Here is a 19300-nt window from a genome sequence, read left to right as displayed (position 1 = left end):
TTTCAGGCTGTTTGTGCATGCGATCTTCCTGGAAGATAACATCATTGTTGCGTACTACCTTTTTTTCTCAGGATCCCATAATCTATACCCCATTTCACCCTTGTCACCATATCCTAGGAAAATACATTTACATGACTTTGGCTCAAGTTTACTGTGTTCTTCCTTACGTATGCGCACAAATGCTTCACAACCAAACACTTTCAAGTGTGCATACAAAGATGGCTTGCTCGACCACGCTTCTTAGGAAACTCCCCTCCCAAAAACTATAGACACCCTATGATATGCCAAAATTGCAAAGCAATCTTGAAACATTGAGTAGGAATACTCTCAAAAGAGGAAATCAATTTCTCTCCCCAATTTACAATGAGATGACCAGACCACAATCTTTTGCAATGATGCTAAGTCATAGACAACTCCATATTATGAAAATTAATCTCCAACAAATTATCTTGGAAATCAAGCAAGTCACTATTACTCTCCGATCCTTAGTGACTTCACTACATCAAATTTTGAAACAGTATAAAGAAGATATTTCTACTCTACGTACTTCCATTCAGCAGAAGACAACCCACACCAAGGAGTCAATACAAGCTACTACCAAAGGCAAAGAATCCCTTTCTTCTCTCAAAATCAATGCGTTGAATAGAAATGGTCAAATCCTACCCGTGTTTGTAATCCTTAGAGACTCTAGATACTTCAAGATATTTGTTAACTCACTTATCGATACAGGCTCTATAATGACTACTGCCCCATAAGAATTATTCCCTCATGCAAGCTAGCAAAAAAGATCTCCTCTGCTCGTAGAGCTCTCAAATAATTTAAAAATCCTTATCACCACCAAAGCCAAGACTTAGCTTTACCTTGGGGATATAAAAATTCCTATCGAGATACAACTAACATGTGGCCTATGCTATGATCTTATCACCACCAAAGCCAAGACTTGGCTTTACCTTGGGGATATAAAAATTCCTATTGAGATACAACTAATATGTGGCCTATGCTATGATCTTATCATTGGTAATGAAGAAAAGGAGATAAGATATATCTCTATTATTTACAAGAAGGAAAGAGAGACATATCTCCTTTCTTTATGTTCTAGAGAAGAAAATGAGATAGTACATGGCTCGATTACTTACAAGAAGGAGAGAGAGACACGCCTTCTTTATTCTTTTGAGGGATGATGAGAAAGATAATCTACAATAATATTTTCTTTTCCTTTGATATGTTGGAGTGTGATGTTAAGCTGAACAAACTAGATAGCCCATCAAAGTAACCTTTTGTTTTCAATAGCTTTAGATGCTTTCCCTTTTAAATAGTTTCCAACATGGTTGAGGTCACTTTTAATAGTGAAGGATACAACTTCAACAAATTGGATGGATTTTTAGATCACGAGAAGTTCTCATTGGGATTAAGGATACTTATGTCTAGTACTAGAAAAAGTGCCACTTCCAGATCAGCAAAGTTTCTCATGACCATCATCTTATTATTCACAAAGGACCCCTATCTATCCAAGATCATTGGCATCCATATATATAATTAAGGGTTTTCTAGTATGTAGTTGGGACTTGAGATTACCACCTTTTCCATAGCCATCTTCCCATCCAAGGGTGTTTGCCACCTTTTCTTGGAATGAGACCTGTTATGACTGGGAATTTCTTCCTTTTCCCCATAACAGTTTTGATTTTTTCTTTTTCTTCTTTCGAAGAATAAGTTGAATGACAAGGATTGAATAACTCTAGAGGAGAAGATTTCAGCGAAAGAGACTTTTTATGAGACGTCTGTGCATGTTTACCATAAACACAATGATCACAATGCTCAAAATCAGCATAACGAAGACAAGGCAAGTAACCCAAACGAGAAAGCACTTTCATTTTAGTTTGACTCATGTGTCCTAACCGGCCATACCACAAAGAAACACTTGGTTGCTCGGCCGTGGCAACAACATGGTCACGCACACTAGATACATGACACTTTTACAGACCTTTGGCAATCACTCCAGATCCCTTATAGATCTTCTATTTCCCATCACCAAAGGTGGTATGAAATCCATCGTCATCTAGCTACCCTCTGCTAATCAAGCTCTTCTTGAGCTGAGGTGTATGCCATATACGCTGAAGTGTGAAGACAAAACCATACTTAAACTGTAATTGCACACTGTCAATACCTGCAATGTCACATGCATAGTTGTTCCCAAGATGGACAATACTATGTCGATCCCCTGTATAGTTAGAAAACCACTCACGATGAGGGGTGACAAGAAAGAAAGCACGTGAATCTAGAATCCAAGTGTGCATGTCATCATCTGTATCTACAAGTAAAGCATGTGCACCAAAGTGTGAAGAGACAAAGAGTACGTCATTCCCATTATCACTGTCATGAGTGATTACATTCACCTATTCTATTTTGACACTACTCTTCTTAGGTTGACCCTCTTTCTTCTCTTCCTTGCTATCATCTGTCTTCTTGCCCTTTTCTTTCTCTTTCTTCCATTTGTAGTAGTCACGTTTAAAGTGACCCTTCTTGCCACAATGATGGCATTCAACATCTTTGCCATGTAATTTACTGCGTCCTTTGCTATTAGATTTGCCTTTCTGTTGTGATTTGCCCCTATTATGCAAAGCATTGGAAGACTTACTGGATGCATTGTTTCGCCGATTCATTTCTTCCATGAGAAGAGCACTCTCTATATCAGCATACAGAAGGATCACATTAGAATTGCTCATAGTAGTCTTGAATGTATCCCAACTCTCTAGCAGAGTGCAAAGCAAGAACGTAGCCTTAAATTCTTCATCAATCATGAACTTCAAGGCAACCAGCTGGTTGAAAATGGAGTTAAACTCACTCAAGTGAGTAGATATTGCTGTACCCTCTTTCATATGCAAATCTATGAGCTTTTTAAGCTAATAAATTTTGCTTGCGGCACTCTTCTAGGCATACAGTTCTTCCAGTCGAGTCCAAATAGCATAGGAAAAATCCAAACCTTCAATGTTAAACAAAGCATCAGAAATTGATAGCTCGATGGTTGAGCATGCAAGCTCATTTAACTCATCCCAATCTTCATGTTCCATATCTGCGGGCTTTGCCCCTCTAGTCTTAATTGGCCTTGCCTGCTTCTTATGCAACAGGATATTATAGCAGTGTTTTTGCCAGATTGCAAAGTTATATGCTCCTTTTAGCTTCTTAATGTGCATGAGATGATTGCTGTCACTGCTGCCAGCCATGATTTTCAGCCCAAATGTGACCAACAAATTCAGAAAATGCAAGCCCAAACTGTCACACAAGTAACCAAGGTACAAACAAGTACCAACCAGCAATAAATAACCACGTAAAAGCAGAAAATTCAGATCTGCAAATAAATTTTCAGAAGTACTAAACCTTGTGCTACAACACTCCACAATTGATTACAGCTGTTTCAAGAACAAATACATCACATTACGCAAGAAGTTCCAAATTTTAGCTGCAATTTCTGTTGTACATGTACCCTCGGGCACAAAATTTGACACGCATGGTCAAAAGCCCCAAAATTTTTGTGCTTAAAGCATCAACCATACATTTGCACTGTCTTTGACATCCATAGAATTGGCCAATTTTGCCAAAATAGAGCAATTTCAGCAAAACCCCTAAATTTTCCAAGTGCTAGATGTCCAAATTGCATGGAATTAAACCCGCATGTACATAAAATGACCAAATGGCGCACAAATTTCGCCCAAACAACAAAAGCCTCAAATTGCATGGGGTCCAATGTGCATCAATGTCGAGAAATTGGGTAAATTTCAGCCCAATTCTTGCATGTACATGACAAGCCCCAAATGTCGGAGGCAAAAGGTCACAAATTCCTGCAATTTTTGAGACAAATATCACTGTTGTGTCTTGCTCGCATCAAATCTGGACAAATCTGAAAAAGCCCCAAATTTTTGGGCTCAAGGTTGCACAAATCTGAGTTTTGTGCCTCCACCGCATGACCTCCGGTTAGAGAGAGGAGTTTCAAACAAAAAATTTGAAGAAAATAATGGTTTTTGCAAAGAAAAGGAAAAAACGGAAATACGGAATGACGGGTGACGGTGCCTGATTTGGCCGGGTGGCTCCTGTCGACTGCCCTGTCCATTAGCTGTGCGCCGCGTCAGCGCACCGCTGGTTCAGTTACTGCACGTCAACCGTGACACTACCTGACATGCTGGGCCTGCGCCTGCCTTGTTGCCTTGTGCCACGACTGCTGCTGAGTTGCGCCCGCTGGACTGGTCCCGTCGCGTGCTGCTGCACGCCTGCTGCCACACGCTCAGCAGCTGCGGACTGGTTGCTTGTTCCCGTCGACCTACCGTCGCCCAGCTGTCATGTCTTCTGCTTGCCGTCAGCTGGTCTGATCTCGAAAGCGTGCACAACTTGTGCCCTGATACCAGTTTGAAGTGAGCAATGTGCAGTGGCGATGCAATGTCCGGCAATGAGATTGTCATGTAGAGAGCAAAATGTGAGCAAGAGTAGAGAGTGAGAGTCAAAGAGAGAGATGCACAATGTTCTTGGGTACAAAAGACTAGTGTACCTCTTTAGGTTTTAGATAGATATATATGAAAGTACAAATGTGCTAAGGGTGTGTTCACACCCATGCACATATAAAAGGCACGATGGCCCTTTATTCCCAACAGTTCAGGCCTGACTTACCTCCAAACCATGATGTATCTGCCATTCATGCTCATGACATGAGCTACCCCAGTTTATTTCATTTTTACTGTTATAGCATGTATTTTTAACGGTTTTGTGGATCACTGGTATAAAAGGTTTGTTTATGTTCTGCTGTTTAATATTGGGACTCTTGCTTCTTGCTTCAGGAATTAGGAGGAAGTGGCTGCTTTAGTGTGGCAATGATAGCTCGCTTCAACTCTCTAAATGAGAAAGGCTCATGGATGTACCCTCGATTACACTGGGAGTGTGGAGTGCTTGGGCAGCAGCTCTATCTGGAAGCTTTATCAATGGGATTATCTGCTTCAGGTTTAGGTTGTTACTTTGATGATCCAGGTCTCTCTCTCTCTCTCTCTCTCTGTGTGTGTGTGTGTGTGTGTGTGTGTGTGTGTGTGTGTGTGAATTATCATTTTGAACAGCCGTGACTCCATTTTATATGGAATCATTGTTGTGCTGTGTAGTAGCTGCTAGGTTTCTTAAACATGCTAGGATTAAAACCACGTCTTGTGCATTGTATTGTGTGTTTGGCTCACTGAAAAATAGCTCAACCAGCTATGTGCCAAGTGAGAATTGTATCAGCAATCATTCTGAATCATAACTTGCCTTCTGTTGCAGTGCATCAAGTTCTAGGTATCCAAGGAAACGAGTTTCAGAGTCTCTACCATTTTGCAGTTGGTGTTGCAGTGGAGGATAAGCGTATTCTGGATTTGCCCCCCTATCCACCTGCAGATAAACCTCCTGATAAACAGGCACAATTTCTTTAATTATACTGGGAACTTTTACTGGAAACTTAGTATACCGGTAACTCGATGATCCTTTGGTGAGCCCTTCTCCAGAACTTTTGGCACTTTGTATGTAGTCTGCCTCGATTAGGTGTCAGGAGAGTAGTTTGGCTGTCTCATATATTTCTGACACCATTGTTATGACTCTCATATGACACTTCTCGATGCCTGGAGGTGCTGATGCCAAGAAAATAGAAGTTTCAAGTGTTGAGAATCTTTTGCTACTCGATTGAATGTACTTGTTAGCATCCATCCCATTATTTGGTGAGCCACAGCTTTGTGTTTCACTCCGCTGAGTTATGTCCACTCTAAGATCTGAGGGATGACGTTTTTTGAATAACAGCAAGCAGTGATCCACTCTACAAGTTCCAAAAGACTCGTGAGTGTAAATCACTAATATCAGTGGTCATTGATCCACTTTACAAGTTTCAAAAGACTCGTGAGTGTAAGTCACTACATTTTTTCACGTGCCTGCACAGTCTGCCTTTTTGTGTGTGGGATGTACACACATGCACGTGTGCACACATTCTCATTCTGATGGTATGCACATGGGTGTGAAGCAGAGAGAGACACATAGTTTACAAGATGCATATGGTTTCAAAGGTACACATTTGACAGTACCTTGCTTCTCTTAGGGATGTTTGAGAAGATCTGTTTTATATTGTTTTGCTTGTGGCTTTAGTGATCGCTGAACCTCCAAAATGATCCCAATATATATATTCAAGCTAGTGGTGGGCACATTAGAAGTCGCCGAATCTTTGAATCTTTGTCAAAGCCAGTGGTAACAGGCAATGCCAAAAGCAATGGAGTGTGTTGAGTATGGAGTGATGTGGGGTTGATAGGTGGAGGATTGGTTGAGTGAAGTGTGGCATCATGGATTGGCATGACCAAGTAGAGTAGCAATTGGCTCAGCGAATGCAATGGATCAACATGGTGCATAGAGCTGCCCTTTTTTGGTGGAGAGAGAGAGAGAGAGAGAGAGAGAGAGAGAGAGAGAATATTAACGTCTCTAAAAGGCCAATGTGGCCTATGAGACCAAGGCAATACATACAATGATGGTGTGTTTCTCATTTGGAATGAGAAAAAGATGAAAAACATGCCTATAAGACTGAAAAAAAATGAAATAGTGTCCTATAAAAGGGAAACATGTCAGTGATCTAAAAGTGAGAGTAGAGAAAGGAAAACTCTCCATCAATGATATGTCTGTTCTCTAAGGAGGTGTATCTCTGCATGGTTGAGGCGTCTCGGCATCTGTCTCCTGTGGTGCTCAATGATGGCTTTAAGTTGTCTGTGGTGTGGATGTCTAGGCCTTCGTCCGGGTGGACGTGGGCGCCTAGATCGGCTAAGTGCCACTGCTCTATCCAAAGGGACACCTACAGAAGATGCGGTCCAATGATGATGTACTCCTATAGGTTGTGTGGCAGTAGTAGTGGTATCTGCCATACTTTGTCGTGTATCAGTGAAAAGTCAGTGACTGCTCTCAGTCTATGTGAGCCGAGTTGTGGGGGCCTCCTACTCCATAGAATTGTTGCTCTGTGCCTCTGGAGCTCCAAGAGGAAGAATCCCAAGCATCTCTGATCCTCAAATTGCATGATCCGTCTCGGGGGTCCAAAACCCTCTCGAAACAGACAGTGGTATTTACCTCGTATGTCATAATATACAATGCATTGGCAGATGTAGTGTTCCTTCGTCTTTGGCTCTCTCTCGCATAGTGGGCATATGCGTTCTTCTGTCTGTATACCCTCCCATTTGTCTGTCTCAATCCTCAGGTGGTGGGATGAGGTGTGGATCTGACCAATAACTGTGCGTAGTCCATGAGGTAGCTGTGTGTCCATGTAATTGGGTCGGGTGATGGATCAGTCGCTGGGTCGGTCCGTCGCCAACAAAAAAAAAAAAAAAAAAATGGAATCGAATGGAATCGAATGGAATCGAATGGAATCGAATGGAATCGAATGGAATCGAATGGAATCGAATGGAATCGAATGAGGTGGAATCGAATGGACAAGTGTAGGGCAATCCAGGCTATAGTCAAAGGGGGGTAGTCTGTCAATCTGCAGCCCATGTAGACTTATCCATGTACTCATTTGAGCATACCAATAGTGTCTGTCATCGTTTGTTGCTAGTTGTCTAGAAGAGGCCAGGGCTAGCCGTGGGTATCTATCTTGGGGGAGCTCCCATAGTCTATGTATAAAAGTCACTGCCTGGACCAAGGCCTCAACCACCATGGGTGATGCTCCCAACTTAGCTATGATAATCTCATGTGGGGTGTTTACATCTCAAAAAAGTCCAAATGACCTATGAAACAAAGAAATGAATACATTTCGACCATTTCATTTGGACTCCAAAACAATGAAATTAGAAAATGGCAAACTAAGATAATGCTTATAATCATCACGATTGTAAGTGGAAGCTACTATTTTGTATAAAATGATTCGTTGTTGATTTGTTGGTTGACTTGGGGGATTCCATCTTGATCGGTAGAGCTCTGTAGAAACATTGTATTATACTCGAGGCAAGAATATTTGTCATGGCTTGGTTCAAGACAATGAGTTCATTGAGAGAAAATATTGGTCTCTAATGGTGAGCGATGATGGCTTGAATTTGTTGGAGGTAAGGGAATTGGGTGCAACGATGGGATGATGGGCATTGTGCTCCAAAGAGTGGCTACTTGGTTTGATATGACCCTTTTGACTCGTAGATGATGTGGTGGTGTGGTTGTAGTGGGTTACTTGTGAAGCAAGCACCAAAAAAAGCTTGCAAGTTGGGAAGGATCATGGTTATGAGTTTATGCTTGGCAAGCAAATGGAACTATGGAGATATGCAATGCATATTGTAGAGAAAGGAAAGATTACTAGGGGTGAATCGAACATCGTAGTATTTGTATTCCTAAAAAATAGGATGAGATGTCACAATGGATTTTTTCTCTATGTATATGTTGCCAAAGCTCATAATACTAGGTTATTATAGAGGAAAAGAGAAAGAGGGATGATGGAAATCTAGAAACGTCAAGGAGGGTAGCAAAGTGGAGTGGTAGATTTGAACTTGATTAGCCTTTACCTCTTGGTAGGCTTTCACTTGAGCATTCTATGGATGATATATTGAAAGAAAAGAAGTAGGACCATGCTAATCCCAAAGGAAAGTAGCTAGGAGACAAGTTGCAATAATATATTGAGATTGCTATTGATTTAAATAGAGTTTTGGAGGATGTAGAAAATACAATTGTTGATATTGTAGATGCAATTACTAATGCTGAAAAATTAGTCCTTGATGTTGAAAATGCAGTGGATTGTAGCCATACTTCAAGGGTGGTATGTCAAGTGCATTACAATGAAAGCCATGCATCAATGTTATATCTAGAAGTCACTAAACATGGAATTATTGGGCTAAAGCAATCATTGAGTTGCTAGTGAAAGTTGCAGATCTAAAGGAACCTTGCATTGCTTTGATTGATCATGGATTTGAAACTATTGTTGTGGTTAGGAGTCTATATGTGTGCCTCTTGGCTAGTTGATGTAGAGCATTGATGGAGGATGTGGACTGTTAATAATGCTTATGGGCCACTTGTATGTAGTTGGTCCTAATGTAAAGGTTACTATTGTAGATGCCCAAGATGAATAACACTTTTTTGTTCAGGATTCTTTTTCATATCCTATAATTCTTGGGTAGCTATAGATTTTAGTTGTATGCATGGAAACTAAAGTTTTGGATGATGGTTGAGCATATATAAGAATTAGAATCCACGATGGAAAGGGGGCTTTGTAGTTTTTGATTGTTTGTGTTAGTCATTAAAAAAATCATGAAAGTCTGAGAGACTATCCTTTTGTTTCCTAATGTGAAAGAATTTAGGGATTCTCGTGAATCAATGGGTTTTCAATAGGTACCATGTAAAGCGAGACAATGATGGTGCAAGATAAAAAAGGCTCTTGCCTCGTATAGTAGATTCGGGTGCCTTGTCTACACGTTTTGTTAGATTTTTTATAGGTAGCATAGTATATTTCCAAAGGTTTGAAAGCATTTTTAGGGTTGCAAAGTAGTATGTTTGCAGGGCACATGAAGATACGAGTAGAAGTTGATTATTGGAAGCTGAAAAATGTATATTAGGGATGTATGATGGCATGTCTTATGTTGATACTATGATTGAACTTTTAGCTATGTTGAATTCTAGGTTGAAATAAGAAAATAACATGGTTTAAATGTGTTCCTTGGATATGTATCAGACAAGTAAAGAGCTTTTGAAATAAAAGTGTTTGTGGTTGGATGAGAGGGTTGAAGTAAGGATTGATACGAAGTATAAAATTACGGGAAAAAAACATAAAACTTGTTGCACTTCCATTGCCTCCTGATAGTGAAGAGAAGATTAAATTAGCTTCTTCTCAATTGAATTTGAGAGGCTGGAAATTTTATTGGACATTGATTTTTAAAAGGAGTCTCTCAAGGAACTAAATATTGGTTGAGGGTTTTCTTACACTTGTAGAAAAGCAATGCTTTATGGAAATGCTATTTAGACATGGTAGAGCATTCACATTTTAGACACATGAAATTGGATGTATTGATCCAAGTTTTGTTGTATCTAGGGTCATGGTTGTTTTTACTATTCCGCATGTATCTTGGAATTTGTGGTTGATTCTAGTACCTAAAGCCCATCTACTCAAGTTAACTATTTGGTTGAACAAGAAGATTAAGATGGGAATTTTGGAGCCCTATTCAACTCTCCATTTGATGGTTAACAATGCCCAAGAAAAATGAACATTGAGGTTTATTTAGGATATGTAGTCTGTTAATAAAGAGACCATTAGAAATATGGGTGTTAGTCTTGTTGTGGATGAATTTGCGGAGGCTTTTTCTAAGAGAGCTATTTACTTTTTAGGTGATTTGTATTTTGGTTATGATGAGTTTCAGTTGGCTATACAATGGAATGGATAAAGTATTGCGGGATTATACACTGCAACTTACTATGCTTTTTCTGAATAACATACCGATAAAAGAGTTCATAGAAGAGGACAAAGATAAAGTTTGGATGGGAAGAGACGTGATTGTGGGTCATATGTGTGGTCCATATGGAAGATGGCCATCTCAAGCACAAGTGGATGTTGTTGATAGGATGGATGAGACTTGCATATTAGTTTCAGAGGTGTGGGGATTTTTAGGATCTTGCGTTGTTACGCGAGCAGTGATCGAGAGCAAGCCTCACTCACAACCCGATAACGAGACGATAAGGAGTGCCGATTGGGGTAATTGACATTGTCGGATGCAAATCCATATGCGGGTAGAGTATCACACAACCACACAATGAAAATACCAAAAATTCGAAAACAAACCAAGAGAAATATATTCTCATACCTTAACAACCTTGAGCCGATGCTCGGCGCTTTGACACCCAAAAGCTTCAACTTTCGAATTGGCATGACAAGTGCTCACTCTAGCATGCGACCCTCCTCTCTCCTCTCTCACATAATACAATTGAAAGCAAGGGGGAAGGCCCCTAACTCTCCACTCTCCTCCCCTTTTACAGTTTTCTATCCACACTCTCACACATTAGGCTTTTTGCTTTCAGCTTTTGGCATTTGCTTTTCTACAGCTTTTCACTATTTTCATTTTTTCTGCTTTATGCATATTTGTAACTTGTTTGGATCATAACTTCGTCATTTGAGATCCAAATATAGACATTCGGGTACTTAAAACGATCGGAACGCATCTGGTCGACACGCTAGCGCGAGTAGAATTACAAAAATCCATCAAAATCGAGTAAAAATTTTGATATTCGTAAATTGCATCATTTTTCTCCATCTTTTAACTTGGATGACTTATTCTCTTCCTTGGCCTATTGTTCTTGTGATTGCATACACTTTCAGCACACATGTCCTATTTTTCTTCAAGAAATACTCGTTGACGATGTAAAACGTACAACCTTTTTCCTTTGATCCTTGAGTCTTCAAAATGAATATTCTTTGGATATGAACCTGTTTTTTATGCAGTGTGCCCTAGTAGGAACATGCTTTTCTGAAATGAACTCCGTGCCCAATCATTCATGATTTGAAAAAATATGCAATGTTGGATCCATGATATGCAACCAATCAATCGGTGCTACACACAAAAAATATGAATGCACTGAAGAAGTTGTGCCTAGTCTATCTAGATGTGATTGTGCGTCATGCAAGATGCAAACAGAATTAATTATTAATTTAAAATTCCTTATCCTCACCTCTCAGCTCTCATAGAAAAGATATGATATACTCCGCTCCACCCATTCAAAATCTCACGATCACTCTAGGAAATGGTGGTCCTCAAGATGTTGACCAAATATGAATAACCCTTCTCACAATTGATGGCGTCCTTCACGACCCTCTAACTCTCCCAACCACCTTACACTCTCAACCAGAGGTTCCTAACTTTGTGATGAACATCCCAAATGGTGTGTGCAAGAAATGTGCGTGCTCAATGACAGGTGCTCTCTCATGTGCGTGTGCATCTAAGATTTACTGCATATAGTTGCAGCGGTCCTCATGCTGTGCTAGTGCTCAATGATGGCGCAAAACGTGCATAATCCCAACCCATGGCATGGAAGTATTTGATAAGAATAGGAGACGACCCCCGAGTGCAGTGCATCAACAAGTGCAATGTGAAGTGCTCGTGAACCCATAATCCGTGTGATGTACATGAGTCTCAACAAGAATACATACCTAGCAAACTTCGACTTTATCCTGTTCAAAAAAATACCAAACTCGACCAAGGCTATCAAGTTTCACACTCAACAAATCAAACAAAAAGACAGAAATAAATCCTAAGCTAGACAAACACAATAAATCGAATTACAAAACAACAAAACAAACTGTCGCACAACAACTAAACTAGCTAAAAATCAAACCTAACTACAATTTGACTACGGGATTTCAGTTTTCAGAAAAATGCTTGACAGCGTGTTTTATATTATATTATTTGGATTTCTCACTTTACATATATTATTGATGCTCTTCGTCACTTTATTGAGAAAAGGGCAAACATTAGTGGGATCTTGTGTGTTTTATCTTATTTGGATTTCTCTACATATATTATTGATACTCTTCATTAGTTTATTGAGAAAAGGGCAAACATTAGTGGGATGGAATGCATATGAAGGCAATGAGAAAGATTACTATGAACATTGCCTACATTGACGAAGGCTGATTATGTAGGTGGAAGGCCCATCATTATCACTGTTGATACGAGTCTTATGGGGATTTGTTGGACCTCTAAGTATAGTGATGATGAGGGAAACAGGTATGCTAGAAGACTTGGGGCTAAAGTGCTAAATGAAAGCCAAAGAAGGTGTCCACATATCAAAAGAGAATTGTGGTACAACTTTGAAATGTGATAATGCATATTTTATTATACCACAAATTATCATGGAAACAAAATTTTTACCTCGTCTTGGGATGGTCACTAGTTGCTCCACTTCTGACATTTCTATGCTATTGTGGAGTGTATTAAGCCCATGAATCTTTAATTTCAACATATAGTGACATGTAGTAGGTAAGGATAGTTTAGTGATTGATATGCTTTCAAAAGCAAGGTATGGAAGGTGAAGAAGAATGAAGGTAGATGATGAAGACGCTAAAATTGTAGGAAAAACACTTTATCATGTATGTTCTATCTCTAGAAACTTTTTCAGAGGAGTTATATGCATGTGAATGGTTATAGATTGGGCAATAATTGAGCACTTTGACAAGGAGGGTAGGGTGGATAGATGAAGAGTTCAAGAGGATCAATAGAAAGACACGGCTATTTTCTAAAGAACAATTTTCTATGGAAGCACCCAAAGCATAGGAAATGTACCCTACTATGAGTAGTATATGACATAGATACTCAGCTGTAAATTATAAAGGATTTTTAAGAGCTTATTATGGGTTGGTCATCAAGGAGTTTGGGTCACATTTGAGAAGATTAAGGATAGAGATTGGTGGAGACACAATACTCTCTTGTTAAAAAGATATTCTAAGTAGATATATTTTATTAGCCATGGATTAGGCACACGGGCATGGAATAGTAAGTAGGAGACTCTTTGAAGGTATTAAATGCTAGATATTTGCTACCTAGGTTGGGAAGATCCTTGATCTCATAGTTATTAACACAAGATAAACAAGCTACGACCATGCAATTTTTAGGTAGGATGTGGCCCTTCCAAATTGGAGCAGTATTGTGGGCAACAATAAGGTAAACATTATACTCGCTTGCTAAAAAGATATTCTAAGTAGATAGATTTTATAAGCCATGGATCATGCACACGTGCATGCTATAATAAGTAGGAGACTCTTTGAGGGTAGTAAGTGCTAGCTATTTGCTACCTATGTTGGGAAGATCCTTGATCTCATAGTTATTAACACAAGATAGACAAGCTACGACCATGCGATTTGACCGAACAATTTCGGTGACACTTTGATAAATCTATTGACTCATGGTCATTATCTTGTCCTCTCTATGCACCAGGGGATTATTGTGGCTTCTGTTAGATGTAAAGAGTGAGACCAATCAAAGCTTTTCTACTGAATGTAGCCTCCATAAATTGTATTAACTGTTGCTTGTTAGGTTGGCATGGATGGAGTAGTAAATAGGTATCCACCCTAGCCTTGGTATTGAGTCCACCATTCTTGAACAAATTGATGGAATGGAAGAATAAAGATCCACATCATTATACACAATATTTTCTCTCTTTAGGGAAGCTACATATTGAGATCTACCTAGTTAACCATAGGAAATAGTTCATAAAATTGTTGCAACTCATCATGCACATAACTAAGGAAAGTGAGTAAACATTTCCTTAGTAGAATCTCAATTTTTTTTAAAACATAGTGTGATTAGTTAATGATTTTATTTGTCTTACTATTTTATCATATTGTTTTAGATTATAGACGTCTTCTTGATCTATCAGTGCCTTCTAGTTTTTCCCTTAGGTCCCATATGTATCCAACTGTCACTTTTATGGATTTTTACTATGGATCTTGTCCACGAAAAACTTTGAAATTTTAGGTATTTATTTTCCTTGATCATATTTCCATAATTTTTGAGACTTATCCTTCAACTTTCCATTGTCAATCTATTTTCTTAAATAATTTTCAAACACTATTATTCAAATATTTATAATAAACTCGCTCTAATACTATGTCTAATGTACCCATCACTTGTTAGCATAGGGTAATGCTTGGCAAAATCTTTTTCCAGTTGTCACCTTTTGTACTCCATTAGAATCATCATACTAATTTACTAGGATTAGTTCTATGTGCATCACTCTATTTTTCTCAGTGTGTTAGTATCTACTCTCTAGGTTCAACAAAATCTGCCCATTAGATTTAATAGATTCCATAGCATACTAGTAATTGTAAGACTTACATGGAAAATCCCAGATTGTCAATAAGGAAATGAGCATTCTACTTATACCATGTCTAAATTAACCAATCTCCCCAGCTTTTCTATATGGATGGGAGTGTTCATGAGATGAATTACACTTTTGCTATAGAATATTCTATATTTTAAGCCTAGAAAGCCCTTATCAATAAATTTATGTGGTAGGTCCTACACCTTATGGACTAGAACTCATTTTTCTAATTTCGTTTTTTGGTTTTCTATTTATTAACACATATATAAGATAACTTATTCTTAATCTTATTAATAGCCTAGAGGGCCAAGAATTACTATATTTATTTACTTGCTAGGTTGTCTCATCACTTCCTACACTAGAACTTGGAAGGAACTCCCTTATCACCTTTTCTTATGGAAGATCTTTCTTTAAATACTTATGTACACACTACATCTCATGTGGTTTTGAGATGTTTTATCCTTCATGGCTGCAAATCTATCATGATATGGTACCAAAAAGAGGAAGCTAGGATGTTTGTTCTCTCATGATCACAAGTTACTACATAATCTAATTACTTTTAACAAGTCCTTGATCTTCTTTTGACTTATACCCTCCCCTCAAGCATGCTTCCCCAAGATCCACGTATATATGTGGAAATCAAGAGGAGAAGGGGAAGATCAAGACAAGAGAAGAAAGATACCGTATTTAAGTCAATTGTTTATTTCATTTTTTGGCTTTAAGATCTATGAGAAGATAAGTTGCGTGTAAGAAGAATTATGTCGAATATTTCTTTTTTAAAGATTCAAGACTTAAATAAGTAAATTGTATTTACAACTTGATCAGCTAGTTACTTATGATTATATTTTAGGCATTCAATATTCTACGAGAGGCTATATATCATCAAAGACTATTAGGAATATAGTTAATTTGCAATTAAATTTATTATAGTCTAATTTAAAAATATGGTCTACAAGTTCAATTAAATATTTTTTTAAACGATAATAGAAAATTATGTGAAGTAATCAATTCCTCAATGAATACATGAAGCTTACTGAAAAAGATAATGAATCATATAATAACAAAATTTCACCTATCTCTCTAATTATGTTTCAAGATTATCTCATCTTTTGTATCATTTATAAATGAAAATTTTGTTATATTAATTAAACATGTATTTCCCTATTTAATATAATATAAACATTTGTGGAATGAAAATAGCAATACTTGTATTTGATTATTAGGGGTGTTGGGATGCATGGTTGCATTATTTTTGCTTGATGCGGGCCTTGCCATGCTTGAAGGTCACATTGTATCGATCATTTGCAAGGTCACATCAAGAAGGAGAGTGAATAATTTGAAATTTATGAAAAATGGATTTATCTATGGAGGGCTCACTTTAATTCACCTTTGCTTTAGCTTGAAGGGTATCACTCTCACTCACTCACTATTGTACACTCACCTCTCAAGCTCTCTTGCTCTTGTACATTCTATTCTCTATTTTGAGTAGTCGTGATTTTATTGTTTATTCGAGTAGCCCTTTGGCTTAGAATATATGTCTCTCTTCTTGCCAAGTAATCCCTTTTATAGGAGTGGGAGGAGGAGAGGGAGGATATGCCATGAGATCACAAGCATCTTGATGTCTCAATTGGTGGCATGAGAAGAGAGTGATATTTTTAGTCTCATCATTTTGAGGTTCAAGCTATCCATAGGTGGCAATGGGAAAATAACATATTTTTTCTTAGGTTTTACGAACAAAGAAAGGGTGTGGGGGAGAGGTTGTTTCATTGAATTAAATGAGAGGGAGAGAGAGCTTTTGACAACTCATGACACCTCCCAATGATTGGGTGGCCTTCTTTTATATATGTTGAAAAAAGGCCGTTACTTGTGGGGGGCATCATTTCTAGAAATCGTTAAGAGCCCCCTCTCCCCCTCCTTGTTATTCCTTTCCCTTAATCTTCATTATTATCTTCCTCCCAATTACAAAGGTTCAAGATAAATTTTTTCCCCATTTAGGCCTTGGTTCTTGCATTATGGGGATTTGGCAATTGAACTTTGGGTTAGCTATGGATTTTGAGTATATGTACTTGTACTTAGTCTTGATAAAATTTGTCATTGATGAATTAAATAAAGAGTATATTTCTAACAAATGCATATGTGAGAATAGAAAGAAACCAACATAAATAGACCCAAACGTAATATACCAAGAATCTACCCTTAGCTAGCATTAGCATCTTCTTGTAGAACGATCCCCAGCTTGTAGGGGGTTAAACTGATCCTAAATATAATTTGAAGGGAATGTAGGGTATTAAAATTACATGGGGGTATTTTATATCAATTTAGAGAAAATATTCATAAGTTTTTGAAAACAATTGTATCATTTAATTCATGACAACTTGTAGATACAAGGGTTCTCAAATCCTAAACATGGGCAATATAAAAGATTTCTTAATATTGAATCCTTGATGCAAATTAGGTCTTGATAGACATTTTAGATATTGATCAAGTTCTCAAGGGGTGCACATATAAGAGATCATCCATATCACATGCATTCAAAGGATATTAAGAAACCTCATTTAGTCATGTGTTATATGATACTAAAAAGACTCATTTTTCTTAAGAAACTCATGGGCCCTTTTTCAACTTGCATTTTAAATGAACCCTATTATATGGAAATAAAATGACGTGTTATATGGAAAATAGGTGTGGAAGGCTTGACATCATGTTAATATTATTGATGCAGAAGTACAACATGTACCTTCTACTGAAGCAGCTACAACCATAGTGAAGGATGATGGATTTTCAACATGATTGGTGCCATGTCCTTAGGGGTCATCCATTCATGTTCACATATAGCATCGGTCATCCTCATTCTCTCAATCAATTGTATGCTTAATGTGGAATATGGCAATATAGAAAAAAGGAACATTAGAAAATCAACATTATGTAAATGGTTCAACAAAATAATCATGTGGTACTTTGATAGCATATATATTTATTGTAAGGCAACCTTATTTCCATGTTGATTAATCATGATTCATTAGTAGAAGATAGAAAAGCTATCAAGGTTCCAAGCAAACACAAAAGGAAAATGCAAGTTTTTCTTTGATTAGGATTTTGGTACCATAATACATTGTTAAGTGTTTTTGTGTAATCTATAAGCCCCTAGTAAAACATCAAGTAGGTAGGATTTTTTTGTGTTTAGTCATTTGCATGATTGTTTATTTTGCTATTTTTAAGCTATATTTTTTTTGTTTGATTAGATTAGATTTTTTTTGACATTTTTTAAAGATTTGTTGTGCTTGAAAACTTGATAATCTTGGTCAAGTTTGGTATTTCTTGGATATGTTGGAGTTGGATTTTGATTGAAGTTGATGGACATCCTAAATTAGGTATATTTCCTTGCTAATATCTTTGCACAACATAGGGAGTATGGATTCATGAGCACCTCACGTTAAACTTGTTGGACGCACTGCACTCGGGGGTCCTCTCTTGATTTTCTCAATTACTTCCATGCCATTGATTGGGTTCATGCATTTATTGCACCATCATTGAGCATTAGCATGGCATGATGCTTGCTATACCTATATGTGGTAAATTTAGATGCATGTGCACTTGAGAGAACACCTTTTGTTGTGCATGTACAACTCTTTGCATGCACAAGAGTTGGGATCTTCATAATTGAATTAGGAGCCTCAGGATGAGTGGGAAAGGTGGTTGGGTGAGTTTAAGGGTCGTGAAGGACACCTACAATTGTGAGATGGGTTGTTTCACAACATCTTGAGGACCATTGTTTCATGAGTGTTTGTGAGATTTGGGTGGATGGAGAGGAGCGAAACAATTATTCTTTTCACTAAGTATTGAGAGGCGAGTTTAAGGATTGTAATTTAACCAAGGATCTATGTTTGCATATTGCATGATGCATGGGCACTCATAGACTAGCCTAGGCACAAATCTTTTTCAATGCACCCATATCTTTGTGTATGGATTTTTTTGTATGGTTGCATTGCAAGTTTTGACTTTGTACTACATCTCAAATTCAGTTATGTGAATAAGAGGATTTAGCATATAAAGTTGAAGAGGGTGTTTGTTATCAGTCTAGATTCTTATGGTGTTGATGGACAACCTAACACGAAAATGATCGAGGCTATATAGGAAATTATGTTGTCAGTAAAATATGAATCTTCCACACTTGTGCTTGGATTCATTTTTTAAACAGTAATAACATTGCCAAAAACAATCGAGCTTTTGGATATAGAGGAAATACATGCTAACAGTTTTGATGCATTAGTATGCAGCAATGGCAATGAAATATATTATCTTGATGCTTATGCTAAAAGTGGTTCCATTGGTTCCAAAATCTAGTATTTTGCTAATCAAGGCTATGCATGCACCTTGATTATCGATCAGCTGGGGAGGGCTTGAGGAAGTCCATGATCAAGATCTTGTCATTTGTGGTGACAGTGTTATAAGCATAGAGTCCAAAGCCATATTGTAAAACACTTCTCATACAAGT

General features: G+C 37.9%; 1 protein-coding gene across 1 annotated transcript in view; it reads left to right on the top strand.

The window, feature by feature from the left end:
- Positions 1 to 6055, top strand: part of LOC148037775 (uncharacterized) — a 56990-nt gene extending 50935 nt beyond the window's left edge. Inside the window, exons 2-3 of the mRNA XM_087676735.1 lie at positions 4824 to 5010; positions 5290 to 6055. Coding sequence (XP_087532861.1) covers positions 4824 to 5010; positions 5290 to 5438 — 336 coding nt within the window. The 3' untranslated portion in view covers positions 5439 to 6055. The remainder of the gene's footprint in view (positions 1 to 4823; positions 5011 to 5289) is intronic.
- Positions 6056 to 19300: the final 13245 nt, after the last annotated feature.

The sequence above is a fragment of the Lygodium microphyllum genome, chromosome 4 (genome assembly GCF_053477565.2).
Source record: "Lygodium microphyllum isolate KBCC chromosome 4, Lygodium_microphyllum_v1.1.10, whole genome shotgun sequence".
In the NCBI taxonomy this organism is placed as follows: Eukaryota; Viridiplantae; Streptophyta; class Polypodiopsida; order Schizaeales; family Lygodiaceae; genus Lygodium; species Lygodium microphyllum.
The sequence above is the reverse complement of the archived record's forward strand: the minus strand, read 5'-3'. Positions and strand labels throughout refer to the sequence as shown.